Consider the following 15,337-nt stretch of genomic DNA (forward strand, 5'->3'; position numbering starts at 1 on the left):
GGATTCAGTTTTAAAGCTGCACCTATCTATAATCAGGTAGATTAATTCTCAAGAGTACTACATTTCACAAAAGAACCCAAACATTTTGTTCTGATTCTCAAAACTTTTGGCCTCGTTAAATCGGACTGTCTATCTGCAGCTTCATTCATCAGCTCGCCGGATGTACCTCATCACATCTACCTGGGTTGCTCTAAATGATTTCTGATGTCCTCGGGATGAAAAATGAGTGTAATTGAAGCATTCAGCAGCCACACTAATGCCAAGCAAGAGGCTTGGGGAAAAAGTAGGATTCTACGAGTAGTTTTCAAATATCTTTTTCTTTGAAAGCTCATCAAACTTTCTTTCTGACTTTGTAATTTTGATATTTTTATGTTACAAGTGGACTTTTAAAAAGCAGGTGTTTTAAAATAGTTATAATCAAAGAATTTTTAAGAGTATCGAAAGTTAATATTTTATTAAATCTATCAAATTTCATTTTTACACATTGGCCATTTGAAAGATAATGTGACTAGTGAAATTCTGAGTTGAAAATTATGTAATGAATATTAATTTTGCCCATATAGAATTAATTTGTCATACACATCCTTAGATGACAAGCATAGATAATTATCTTTTTTTTTTTTTTTAAAGATTTTATTTTTCCTTTTTCTCCCCAAAGCCCCCCAGTACATAGCTGTACATTCTTCGTTGTGGGTCCTTCTAGTTGTGGGATGTGGGACGCTGCCTCAGCGTGGCTCGATGAGCAGTGCCATGTCCGCGCCCAGGATTCGAACCAACGAAACACTGGGCCGCCTGCAGTGGAGCGCGCGAACTTAACCACTCGGCCACGGGGCCAGCCCCGATAATTATCTTTTATATCAGTATCTGTAGGCTGCAAATCTCTCAGAGAGGATGGTTGGGTGTGAAGTAGGGAATTTTGAATGAGGGGAAGTTAGAAATGATTCCTCAATTCATCCAGAAGCATTTGAAGTCATATTTGAAGATGGTAAAAATTCCCTTTTATACATATACACATTATTTTTAGTATGTACATATACACACTTTATGAACACATATTCCCTTAACATAAATAAACTATTAAATGTCTTGACAAAATATAAATACACTAGAAAACATAACTGAATTAAAAATGGTTGCCATCATCTGTTTTCACTGTTAGTGGATACAGAACATGAAATACCAAGGGATGAATATTTTGTTTGTTTAACAAAGTTTTCCCACATTAGAAGACGTGGGAAGGCACTGAACTGAAAGTAGAGTACATATAACATGTAGTACAGCAATGTTTCCAGAAATAGCATTCCTACTTGTCCAATTCAGAAATATATGATGTTATCTCTCTCAATCCCTCCTCTTTCAAAGATCTCCATCAATTATTCTTTCTCTGTTTTGTATCTCTAAGCTTTCTATCTGTGGATCCCTTCATTAACCTATAACATATAATAATGAATTAGCTCTTCCATCTTAAAAAAACAAACAGGGACCAGCCCGGTGGTTCGGCAGCTGAGCATGCACGTTCCGCTTTGGCGGCCCGGGGTTTGCTGGTTCTGATCCTGGGTGCGGACATGGCACTGCTTGGCAAGTCATGCTGTGGTAGGCGTCCCATGTATAAAGTAGAAGAAGATGGGCACGGATGTTAGCTCAGGGCCAGTCTTCCTCAGCAAAAAGAGGAGGATTGGCAGCAGTTAGCTCAGGGCTAATCTTCCTTAAAAAAACAAACAAAAACTCACAAAAAAACACAAATATACGGGTGCTTGTGTGTATGCGTATATATGTGTGTGTGTACACAACTTGATTTGGAGTTGACTGTATTATTTTTTTTTCCAATATTTCTTAGCAAATTTGCAAAGACGTTAGAAAAAAATGGTTTATATTTAGATTTCTACTTCCTCACCCCTCATTTACTTCTCAATTGTTGGCTTGTACTCAGACCACTTTACATAAGAGAGCTCATGCCAAAGTTACAAACACGGTTCCTTGTTTCTGGAGATACAATGGACAGAGCGGGTGTCCCTCTAAAATAGATATAAATGGGTATGGATAGACCTTGTATGTAGGTATGTATACACAGAAGTGCATATATCACAGAACTTTACGACAGCCACTGAAATTAGAATAACATAAACAATAAAATATCTAATTCCAAGAACGTCTTAATTTTTATGTTAGATAAAAATAACATTTATTTAAAAATCACAGAACCTAAGCACTAACTACTTAATTTTCAAAGTTGGTTTGGCATCAATAAAGGTTATGTGCCCTTAAGAAAAGTGTGTGTCCTTAAAGCACAGCAGTCAATATATCAATAGACAAACAGCAGGATTGTTGAGTAAGACTAGATGCATTAGTTTTACAAATGTAAATGTGATATGAATCATTCATTACATGGTTTAGTATGTTGCAAGTAGCCTTTATTTAAAAAGTTGTGTTCTTATAAAAGGTGAAGGGGATGAGAAGCAGTGTTTCAAGATAATATTTAGATTGGACATTTTTAGGATGTATGCATAGAAAAATGGCTTTACACTGGTAAATTCTTCATTTATTCAATCAATTGAACAATTTGTGAAAATAGAGGTTAGAATACAATTGCTGTCCTTATGACATAAAAACTCCTGTATTGTTTTTAAAAAAGGAAAAACAAAACCCCTAAGATATGCCTTCCAAGACATATTCTTGTGTTAATCCTGGATGCTAACAGAGTTTTGGAAAAGGGAAAAAGAATTTTACAAGTTTAGATGAAAATTACTTCTCTTTTTATACATTTATATTCTTTCATTTAAATTTCTTTAAAAATATTTGCGTACTCCTTAAAATCAAGGTCTATCTTAGGCACAAATTCTGATGTAGAATGTGAAATTCATTGCCATATTTGTTTAAGAAATTCTTTCTTTTTGAAGAAAAATATCCAGAGGTGAACTAGATTCCTGGTGGTTGATGTGGATATCACAATATAAGATGATTTATTTAAACTTATATCTCCTAAAAAAAATCATACAAGTAGTGGGGCTTGCATATATATACTCCTTTCATAAGATAAACTATACTTAAAATTATGACTAGGTATAAGATACCAAAAAGTCTCTTTCAAATTATCAAAGTAAGATCAATTAGTAGAATTTTGAGATAAATATATTTTTATTATATTCATACAAGTTGAATTTTGTGTTAAATTTTGTTATATTTCAGTTCTTGAAAATATGGTAATGTTAGATTATTCAGAATACTTAAATAAGCAGAATATTCCTTGCCCCAAGTCATGTTCTATAATTATGAATTTTTCCTATACCAGAAATCATGCTTCCAACTTTTGTTGGTCTCAATTTATTTATTGTCATGTATTGATAACTATCTTTGAAACTCAACTTCTGCTGGATGTCTAGAGTTCAAAGTTAAACAGACACAAGCTCAGTCATGTAGGACCTTGTAATCCGGAGAGGGGTCAGTGTGAGGGACATGTAGGACTCCATACACCGTGCTATGGGGTCAGAGCACAGAATCTGAACAAGCCTGAAGGAGGAAGGGAGTGTCAGAGACATCCTCTAGGTGATGACTACATTGAATTTTGAACAATGAGTAGAAGTTACTAAATAAGTACATTATATATTAGAATAATGCACCCGCATCTCGTTACTTTTAATTCTGACAATTTCTTTGAAAGGAATATTCATAAAATCAGGTTATCATCTGAAGGTATTCACAGTTCATTAATAAGCTCAGTCCACTTATCAACTTTTTCAAAAGGAATGACTCTTCTATACCATTAAAATCACCAAGTGTTTAAAAAAAGCCCTTGCATTAAACTTATGTTATATGACATCATGTTTATAGCATATGCAGTAGTCAGAGTTGAGTATTAAAAAGATTTGTGACTAATTTGAAGTTACATGCATGTATACATTTTCAATTCTTTGATCATTTTCAAATAACATATTGGCTAAAGAGTACCCAAGAGTGTTTTAAAGTGTTCCCAAAATTTTCATCAATATTGTACCCCATTATTCACAAGATTTTTCCTGCCAAAAAAATAAACCTATACCCAAGTATATTAATTCATATTTTTCTGTCTTTTCAATTCCTCAGATGTATAAAAACAATCCATTTGAGCTAACCATGAGCCATACCTCTCTAAATGGTGAAAATTCCAATTAAAAGCAAAGCGAAATAGTATTTTACCCTGCAGTCTTCTTTTGGATAAACGTATAATTTCTGTTGGACTTTTTGAAACAGAGGAAATAGCTTATAATTTTTATTTTTTTTCTTTGTGAATATTTAGCATTTTAGGAAACCGAGTTGAGAATCATTGCTCTCTTATAAAATGTGAAGTCACTTAGAAGATTGAAATAAGCTGATGGTGGGACTGCTAGAAAAAACAGTTACGGTTGATATTATCCACACTACCAGCAGGTTCAGCTACATGGGTGAACTTTCAAAACAATTGTTTCTCTACAGTACTTTCCTCTGAAGTAAAACAACCATTTTCTAACCTCAAGACGCTCATCTTCACATTCTTCATTGCCTACTGAAATGGCATACTTTTAAAATGTTTTACTTATAAAAGGATTTGCCTTAACTCTTTTCTTGAAAGGTATCATCTTCAAATGAGGATGCAGTATTGCTGTTGTAAACTGCTTTATTTGTAAATCTACAAAATAATGTCTGTGGAGACTTTTTTATGAGTATTTAGGAATTTGAATATTACTATAATCTTTAATAATTAAGTGATATAAATTTATCTTAGAACAACTTAAATCAAAGAATAAGAATCAAATACAATTCTATAGGCTCAAATTATTTTATTAACAAATTAGTCATAAGGTACTTACGAATCTCATAAAAAATACTTAACGGTTTTCTAATTCAGCCATGGTTTATAATCCATGAGATGTATGACTTTATAATAGGCACACAGTGTTTTCAACCAAGAATTTTCCTTTTTACTGTCCTCCTACTATCTCTTTAAAAACCATCTAAATTAACATTAAAATTAAAATGTTATAAAATTGATTCACTTTTTTGTCTTTGTTGTATTTGGCAAATATCTCCTGGGCTCTCTCTTCTCCTCCATCCGTGAACAACATGATAATCTTATTGCAGTTGGCTCTGGAAACATTATACTGTAAAAAAAAAAAAAGAAAAAAGTATATCATGCATAATAAGAGGTGGGGAATATAAAGCAATATACAAAGAGCATGAACAAGTTACAAATAATAAGTGAAATGTCTCTTCAAAAAGTTTTTCGAAACCAGTTCCTGGATGAGGCCAGGGCTACCGACACAGGGTCTCCCCTCACCCCTCAGATATCTATAGGCCTCACTTCCTTTGGGTCTTTGATCAAATGTCACCTTGTCAGTGAGTACATTCCCGACAACTACATTTTAAATTGCAATCTCCCTCTCAGGCTGTATTTTTCTCCACATCATTTTACACTTTTATGTATAGTGTATATTTTATTTGTTTGTTTATTGCTGGCTTCCCCCAAGAGAATGCAAGCACTATAAGGGTATGAAGTTTTGTCATTTTGGTCAGTGTTCTTATCTTACCTAGAAGAGTGCTAAGCACATAGTAAATTCTCAGATTAATAAATAGGTTTTAAATTAATTAATGGTTATGTCAATTTTATGCCTTTATAATTTATATAAGAAACAAAGAAATAATATTAATAAAAAATGTGCATACTCTTTCACATATATCTTCAATCCATTTACTAACATTTTTCCTCTCTTCCTTCTTCTCAATCCTACTTTATTTACTTTACATTTCTGAAATTGTAAACTCCTTGTTAGGGAACACCCAATGTTCTTTCATATCTTCGTAAATGCCAATCCTCCTAACCTCTCTCAACCTGCCACACATATTCTAATCCTAAAAGGCTCAATTCCAGTGGTAATCCTCTCATAAACTTTAAGGTCCCCAAAGAGTGAGACATAGGACAACAATGGATTAGCACCAAAGGATCACTAAAATGAACACTTTCCAAAGGTGGACTTCTTGAAGTCTGAAATTATAATCTCAGCCTGTCTACTGTTGTGAAATGTGTTTGCAAGAGTGTTAAGTATAAAAGATCACACTAATTAATGAATTAATTAGCTCAGCTTCTTTGAAAATGTCAACTCTCTTGCTCAGTGCTTTTGCATGGAGATGTGTGAGCCTAATATGTAATTTTAAACTTTCTAATAGCTACAGTAGAGAATATAAGAAGAAACAAGTAAAATATATTATTAGAATTAACTTTAGATAACTCAGACATCCAAAATATTATCAATTCAACATGCAATCCATACAAAAATTATTGAGATAATATACATTTTTTTCCTTTCATCGCAACTCTTCAATATTCATGTGTATTTTATACTTACAACGCATTTCATTTCAGACCAGCCACATTTCAAGTGCTCAACGGCCTCATTTTGGACAGCACAGCCCTGGCCTTTATATGACTAATATTTTAAAAAAATCGTTAGTTCTTCTGTAATGTTTGAGCTTACTGAAGCACCATACTCAATCTTATTTTTCAAAGAAAATAAACCCCATTTCATGTTTTAAAAATTAACAAAGACAGCATTTTGCTTTATTGATAAAAAGACCCTGTTTCATATTATCTCACCCCATTGACTAGTCCATTTGAACATCAGCAGTTAAAGTTTCTAACCAAGCATTGTGAAAACACAAGTATTGACTAATACAATTTGTCACATTCAAGCATGCTTCTTTTCCTTTTTTTTTTTTTTTGAGGAAGATTAGCCCTGAGCTACCATCTGCCGCCAATCCTCCTCTTTTTGCTGAGGAAGACTGGCCCTGAGCTAACATCCATGCCCATCTTCCTCTACTTTATATGTGGGACACCTGCCACAGCATGGCTTGCCAAGCGGTGCTAGGTCCGTACCAGGGATCCAAACTGGCCAATCCCAGGGCCGCCGAAGCAGAACGTGCGCACTTAATCACTGCCCCACTGGGCCAACCCCTGAAGTATGATTCTTATCTTTCAGGATAACCATCTGAGAATTTGACTATACAAAAAATTGCATATATTCTCATTAAAATACTTTTGTGAAAAGTGTTGAAATCCCTTAATTAAAATTAATTTCTCTGATGATTTATCTTTTTTATCTGCATGTGTAAAATAGACAAAATAATATGTACCTAGTACCTAAAGGACTATTTCATAAAAGTGATAAAGTAAGTAAAATTTTTACAACAGGACTTGGTTTCATTTTTGGAAGTAGTGGAGGTATTATTATTACCAAATGCAAATATTAATGTAAGTTAGCACATTGGGTCTTGCTGATCACTTGTATATTAGTGTAAATAAAATAAAAACAACCTTTCCCAGGAGAGACGGATATTAGGATTAGGACACACACAAAAGACGGAATAAAGGAATGTTTCATTTTCAACATGATTCTTCCTAGAAGTAGCCTTCTCAGGACTTCTGCTAGAGCACAGTATATCACGGCATCCTGCCGGCGGGTTTGCAGTTAGCTGAAGAATCGCAGTCACAACAATTGCACGCTACTGACTTATAACCACTTAAGTACAGGAAAGAATTTGACCATTTCAATAAAATTACAATTAGTAGAGTTAGTAATTTACTTTAATGTGTTCTTTCCTAATCCACTTTGTTGTACCCCTGTGAGGACAGTACATAGTGCAAGATCTATGATACACGGACTCAATAAACATTTTTGGAAAAATGCATCTCAATCGATTTGGTAATATTTTATGAAATGCTATCTGAAGCTATTTAAGGTTTACTGTGGGATAAATGATATGTCTAATTCTATTAGATACTTGCTTCAGTGATCTTAAAGGTAAATCTTGCAAGGACAAACAAAGACTAGGGAATGGCATTGCTTGATAATAAGAAGACTAGAAGCGTTCAAAGAGATAAAATATGCTTTAACTTTGAATAATACAGGCCATGATATCCGGGAAAATTATTTTAAAATGAATAATTGCCATACAGAAGGAACATGTGGAAAGCAAAACATTTGAGACCTACAGCAGGAATAACTGAGAACATATTAAAAATCCTTTACAATGATGGTAAAGGTAGTATGAGAGGCCAATAGGAGTTAAATCATATTTTATCAGCAACTAGTAATGAACCGGGGAGTTACCATGGTCTTTCTAATGAGACGAGTTCTGAATAGTACATTAGGCTTGAGGCCCCTTGTCATTTCACAACTGAAACGTGAATAGGAGGGAAGGAAGTGAGGCAAATTAACAAAACTAAGAAGAGTAATTTAAACACCAGGATCTAGAAAACTCTATTGTTATTTAAAAAAAATTATGTTCCTTTACTACAGAAAGAATACATCTCAATGTAATGGTCAATTAGATTTGAATTTCAAAGTTTTGAGTTTGCACTTTTGTGTGTGAGGAAGACTGTTGCTGAGCTAACATCTGTGCCACTCTTCCTCCACTTCATGTGGGATGCCGCCACAGTGGTTTGATGAGTGGTGCTGGGTCCCCACCCGGGATCAGAACCTGCAAGCCCTGGGCCACCTAAGCAGAGCATGCGAACTTAACCACTATGCCACGGGGACGGCCCCAAGTTTGCTTTTTTTTAAATTGATGAAGGTATGTCATTTAATAAACATGCATTTTACCTAAGATTTCTTTGCTTTTCTATCTCCTTTCTTGCTTATCTAACAGTATCTAATAAATTTCACCACCTCGAACTCAACAAAACTGAAACAGCTCTTTCTACCCTCACATTCCCTCTATCTAGCTTCTTGTGTATTCCAGTTCAGAGAACTTGGAGTCACCCAAAACCCCTTCCCTTGCTCAGCAACCTCTCCTGGTCCAGCCAATCAGTTACCATGTCACTCTCCTTAACATCTCTTCACTTCTATTCCAACACCAGAATTTCTACAAAAGCTTTTTAACTTAGAATATCCTCATACCATAAACTTTTAGTTTGCTCCTAAACACTTCATTAACTGATACATCATGGCCTTTCCATTTCTATCATTGCTCCTATATTGCTACGTCCCAACCATGCCAAACCACCTGCAATTCTTCCAATGTGCTACGTTGTCTGGCATACTTCTATGCCTTTGTCCACACTGGTCTTTTCATCTGAAATAATTTTCCTTCTCTCATCTAGCTACCTACATTCTACTGATTCCCCCAAATCCCGTTTTCAAGGAATTGCCACACTTTCCTGACCTCCTTTGGGTAAGTTGAGTCCCTCCTCTGTGCCACTCAAGCAAACACTCTAAACGCCCTGTAATAGCACTAACACACTGTACTAGGAATGACGATTTAGAGTGTTATGCTGGACCTTCTTGCAAGCAGTCTTGTTTACTTCTGTAATTCCAGCACTAGCACTGTGACAGGAAATTGTGAGGCACTCAATGAATACTGGCTGAATGAACAAATGAATAAATCAACCAATCAGAAATCCCAAAAACTGTTTAGAAGATTCACTTAGGGAACAATGAAGTCAGATTTGCAGAAAAGACCACATATAAGGGCTTATTTAGTGATTTCACAAATATGATAGGAATTATGAGCTGACTCTGTACCAGCCATGTGGTAGTCACTAATCATGGTAATAATGACCATGACTCCAACACCAACACAACAACCTATCCTTGCATGCAGTTTACTATGAGCCAGGTTCTGTGGACAATCCTGTCCACAACCATCTGATGTATGGGCTGTGGTGACCCCCATTGTATAAGTGACTAAACCAAGGTACAGAGAGGTTAGGTCCATCTCTCAACCATTGCAATAATACCATCTCATGAGAGATATAAAACTGAATAATGGCCCCTGCTTTCAAATAGTTCAAAATGAAATAGATGGCATAGCCATTTGAAAATACAGTGTACAGCGAGATACGTGCTACGATGTGGGGCAAACAGTAGGCATGCCAGAGACTGACAGTCTAACTACAGACAATGATGGTTGATTCATTCAGAGGAATCTCCGTTGAGGAAGGAATTCCAGCTCTGGGGCTTATCTTACTGCTCATCTCAATATCTACCGTTTGGACCTATCTATTCATTTAGGAACAACTTAAACACCCAAACTAGATGTTGAGAACTAAAATATTCCCAGCAACCATTTGATAACTGAAAGTGAAAGTTTCCAGATAAATACTGTAGCAGTAGAGATAAGAAAAAAAATTATAATCTAAATATGCCAACTAAATTTCAAGTGCTTGTCAAAGTAAAAGAATTACCTTATAAATGAGTTTTTTAAACATAGTTTGAAAAAAATGACAGAAGAAAAGATCTAAAAGGAAAAGAAAATCTACATTTTGTATACCTTTTGAATTTTGGATCTAAAAATAAAAATAGTTCAAAGATTTCTATTGCCTAGACAAATGTGCTTTTTAAATAAATAAAAAACAGCACTGTTATCTAATACCTAGTTAGCAGTAACTATCAAGATACTGAAATTCAGATGCTGCAATTCAACAATAAAAGAGAAAAGGGGATAGTATTGATACTTACATTAAGCAGCTGCTCAAAAGCAAAACTAAAGCCCTTCTTATAATCTGTGATTCCTTTTGCTGTGATGTTATTCACTGCATCTTTCAGCACTTTCTTATTTCTTACATTTGCCTGCACAAGGTGCTGAAAACAGCTTACATCCTGGGCATTGCTGTTAAACTGCAAAAGATAAAAAAGTAAATATATAAATAAACATTAAAGTCAATCATATAATTTTTGTTGAATTTTGTTTTTATATTACTCAGTCCTATTGCATTGCTTTCTCTTTCAAAAAGAAAAGTGAGTATATTGGTAACAAAAGTACACTAGGATCCAAGAGTTTTTTTCCTCTAAGCCCCCAACTCCTCCTGTAACCCTGAGCCTGTCACTTACCTTCCTAAAGCTTGGTTTCCCTGAGTATAAACTTGGAATTTGAGTTATGTGAGGTGCTTTCCAGGTTTCAAATTTTATAAGCATTTAGACAAACACAAAACAAAAACAAACTCAAGAACAATTAAATATATTCAGAATCCAGAAATGATATGATGATGCCTGCACAGGACACAGGGACAAACTGAGCATTTTACTTGCTTCTCACAAGAAAGAGCTAGATGGAAAACCAGTACACTGAATTAAAGGAAAAGACGTTTAGTAATTTTGCAAGTTGATGGCAGAGTCTTTCTCTGGGAGTTAAAACAGGAAAGCAATCTGAAAGAATCAAGAAAAACTGGTGCCCTTTTCGAACTCTCACTCTAGAGTTTACACACAGAATGCAGTGGAATCCTGGAGACAAGGCAAATGGCAAGCAGACCACTGCAGATGGTTATTGCTGTAAGTGATGAGGCCTGAACAACAAAGAGCTACAGGAGGAGAGAACGAAAACTCCAACGACACTTGCCCCAAATTGAAGATTTAAGAATAATCACCCAGTAACTTCACCAAGCCTGTAAAAAGTATTCACATGGTTCACTGGATATGTCCAAAAAGATAAGAACAATAGAAGCCCTGCAATAAGATCTGGGATACTAAGATGAATGGGGGCATCCTATCATTTATTAACGCTGCTGTTTTTATCAGTCTCTCAGGCTCTTGGGGCATAGACTGTCACATCTGCAAAATGAGAATAATAACAAAAACATACTTGCCAGAAGGTAGGTCTGGCCAGATAAAATGTTGAAGATATTCTCAGATCAAAAATACATAATTAAATAATTTTAATAGGTAGATCACAAGCCAAAATTCAAATTTTATAAATGCTATATATTCTTATAAATATAATGCATCATTCTTTTTTCAAATTTTATAAATGTTATATATTCTTATAAATGTAATGCATCATTCTTTTTTCTCTGAAAACCACTGAAGCCTAATTATAAGGTGCACTCCATATTTCATCAATCCATTAACGAAATATTTACTAACAGCCTATTACGTGTCAAGAATTGTGGCAGGTGATAGTTTTGTGCTTTCAGGCAAATGATGCCTGTGCGCCCACACACACCCTTTATATGTATGTATATAAGCACTAATACGGTATTTACTATGTGCTGCATTTACTATGTACTCTACAAATATTCTTCATTTCCTCTTTGCAAATGCCCTATAAGTATTATTATCCATGAGGAAACTTAAGCACAGAGAGGTTAAACAATTGGTCCATAGTCACATAGCAAATAAGCAACAGAGAGTCAGGACTCAGACTAGCACTGTGGCAGAAGAGTCTGGAAGGCTAGGGAGGAAGAACATTCCAAGCAAAGAGAACAATGTGTAAAAAGGCCCTGATGTGGGGGAAAAGAGCCCCTTTTAGGGAAACATAAAGGAGAGTTTAGCTTAATCACATATGAGGACAAATGACATAAAATGAGTTCAGGGAGGGAGGCAGGATCTAATGGAAATGCTGAAGAATTGGAGTTTTATTCTCTGTCAAACGGAAATGCACAGCCCACTGCAAAATAATTTAATCTAGAATTTTATGAGATCACCCTAGCTGCTCTTTGGGAAATGGATTTAAGTTGACTAAAATTTAAAAGAGGGAGAATAATTAGAAGGCTATTGCAGTAACCTTGCTGAACATATAAAGTGGCTTTGTCATTTATGGATATGGTCAGAAAAGGAGGGATTCACAATCTATTTTGGAGGCAGAATCAATAAGACATAGTGGTGCAGTGAGTATGTGGATAAGTAAGAGAGCGGTATGTTGACATTGCATCTGGATGACTGGAGGACTGGAGGAGTGACAGGTTCAGGGATACTTGAGGAATAGGGAAGAGAAATTGAAGTGAGGGTGAATTTGCAATATAAGTGAGATATTCAAATGGAGATGTCAAGAAATCATAACACTTAAAGCATGGGGCTCAAATAAAGTCTTGGTTAAGGGGGAAAAATATATAAGGCTTCACCATAGAAATTTGGTTTAAAACCAAGTGAAGTAGAGGAGGAATCCCTGAGAAAACTGAGTAGGAGTAAATTCCCATGGAGGCAGAAAGGAAATCAGGAGACCCAACTGTCTTAGATGATGAGAGAAAAAAAATGTCTCAAGAAGAAGACATTACAGTTTAGAGACAGAGAAGGTGAGGACTTAAACATGCCCACTGAACTCATCCATGTTATATAGGCGGTACCTGTGCAGGCAGAACCCAATGGAAAGCACTGAAGAGCAATGGCAAGTGGTAGCACGTGCAGAGGCACATCTTCAAAGCACCTTGGCTGGGAAACAGAGAAGAAAAAGAGGGTAGCACCTGTAAGGGTCGGCCAGCCCTGGTGGTCTAGTGGTCGAGGTTTAGTGCTCTCACTGTCCATGGCCCAGGTTGATTTACCCATCAGAGAACCATACCACCCATCTGTCAGTTTTCATACTGTGGTGGCTGTGTGTTGCTGTGATGCTGCATGTGTGACTGCGTGTTGCTGTGATGCTGAAAGCTATGTCACTGGTATTTCAAATACCCACAGTGTCGCCCACCATGGACAGGTTTCAGCCAAGCTTCCAGACTAAGTCAGACTAGGAAGAAAGACCTGGCCACCCACTTCCAAAAACAAATTGGCCACGAAAACCCTATGAAGAACCGTGGAGCATTGTCTGATACAGTGCTGGAAGGTGAAAGAATGGCACAAAAAGACCTGGGTGTCCCCTCTGTGTACACAGCATTGCTAGGAGTTGGAATAGACTCAATGGCACTAGAAACAGCAAGGGTGGATCTGATGTCAAGGACAGCCTTCTTTAAAATGAACGGTGAGGGACTGGCCCAGTGGCATAGTGGTTAAGTTTGTGCACTCTGCTTCAGTGGCCTGGGTTTCACCAGTTCAGATCCTGGGCACAGACCTACACACTGCTCATCAAGCCATGCTGTGGCGGCGTCCCACATAGAATAACTAGAGGGACTTACAACTAGGATATACAACTATGTACTGGAGATTTGCGCAGAAAAAAAAAAACCCAGGAAGACTGGCAACAGATGTTAGCTCAAGGCCAATCTTCCTCCCCAAAACGTATACCTTAAAAAAAAAAGAATTAAAAAAATAAATAAATAAAATAAAATGAAGGGTCACTAGAGCAAGAGAGGATTGATATTGAAGAGAGTGGAAGAAAACGATGCAGGAAATAGAAAAAAGATGAAAAATAAAGGACGGGATACGGATGGCATGTAGAGAAACAACCCTTTAAGAAAATGTGTATTGACTTCATTGTTCTAGGAAAGGAGAGTGGGATCTGAGTATAGATGCTGGGAGTACACAGATGTGGTGCTGAGAAGATGATAGTTACTGTCTGTGACTTTTGTCCTCTGTGAACAATGAGGCAAGGTCACCAGGACAAACTAAGGGAGGAGATCTAAGGTTTGAAGAGAGTGGAGATGAAACAGGAAGTAAAATGTCCTGCACAGATAAATATTTGAGTTTTTTTTCACTTTTACTTTGAACACTGCTTTCAGGTACACCATATGTATGAGAACAAAGCTCCAACATAATCGTTTACTGTTTTCTATAAATTCAAATGTTGAAAACTTATTATCTTCAGATCCAAATCCCACTGCCTCTTTTTTCTTTTCTTCAATAATATGACACAATCTTATTCTACATGTTCCAATTTGAAAACAAAAGAATGTGAGAATTTCCGAGTTAGAAAGTTAAAAAAAAAATAGTGTGCCAATACATTAACAGTAATCTGTCTGACTTTAGAGAATTATTAGAAATCATTACAGGAAATATTATTAGTGATTTAGTTAAATCATGAATTTTATCATGAATCATGATAAAATGACAAGTTATGCAGAAAATGAGCACTGAATAATGTATTGCCCTGAGTCTTTCGGTTGGCCTTGACCTGCTTTTAAAAAGTGAAGTATCTCATTAAGTCACTTTAGCATACACTGATTAAATGGAAATTCAATTCATTAAATACAAATTTTGTGGTGTATAACAGAAATACTACAATTATACTCATAATAAAACTCATAAATATTGGAAAAAGGAATAACCTACTACAAAGTATAAGTCCCTATAGCAAATCTTATTCTAGGAAAGGGATGAGAAATTTTTGAAAGTTCTAAATTAAACAAGTATATATTTCACAGACATCTTAGACTCATCTGCTTTTAAATAGAAAAAAGCAACAGACTTATTTTCACAAACTGAAATGGCAGTGTTTGGTAATATGTGCCCAGTTTTTAATTTATAAACTACACATTTAATATATAAACTACACATATATTAAAACCCTTAGGTTGAAAGTTTAATAATCTAACATTATAAAGCTTTCAACTGGTACATGTTAAGTGAAAATAGATTTAAATAGCCCTGTTTTTGTCTATTAAGAAAATACTTCCTTTAAAAATGTACATTTAACTAACCCTACAGAGTGAAAAATCCAAACTAACATCACACTGATTCCTTTCTTG

The 15,337-nt window shown here is 35.5% G+C and overlaps 1 protein-coding gene across 19 annotated transcripts in view; it reads right to left on the reverse strand.

Annotated features, from left to right (window-relative positions):
- Window positions 1–15,337, reverse strand: part of CACNA2D1 (calcium voltage-gated channel auxiliary subunit alpha2delta 1) — a 515,258-nt gene that overhangs the window by 81,891 nt on the left and 418,030 nt on the right. For all 19 annotated transcript variants that reach the window (XM_070617290.1, XM_070617294.1, XM_070617291.1 and 16 more), the window contains 2 exons: window positions 10,467–10,625; window positions 5,010–5,114 (listed from right to left, as the gene is read on the reverse strand). In XM_070617290.1, coding sequence (XP_070473391.1) covers window positions 5,010–5,114; window positions 10,467–10,625 — 264 coding nt within the window. The remainder of the gene's footprint in view (window positions 1–5,009; window positions 5,115–10,466; window positions 10,626–15,337) is intronic.

The sequence above is a fragment of the Equus przewalskii genome, chromosome 4, assembly GCF_037783145.1.
Source record: "Equus przewalskii isolate Varuska chromosome 4, EquPr2, whole genome shotgun sequence".
NCBI classification, from domain to species: domain Eukaryota; kingdom Metazoa; phylum Chordata; class Mammalia; order Perissodactyla; family Equidae; genus Equus; species Equus przewalskii.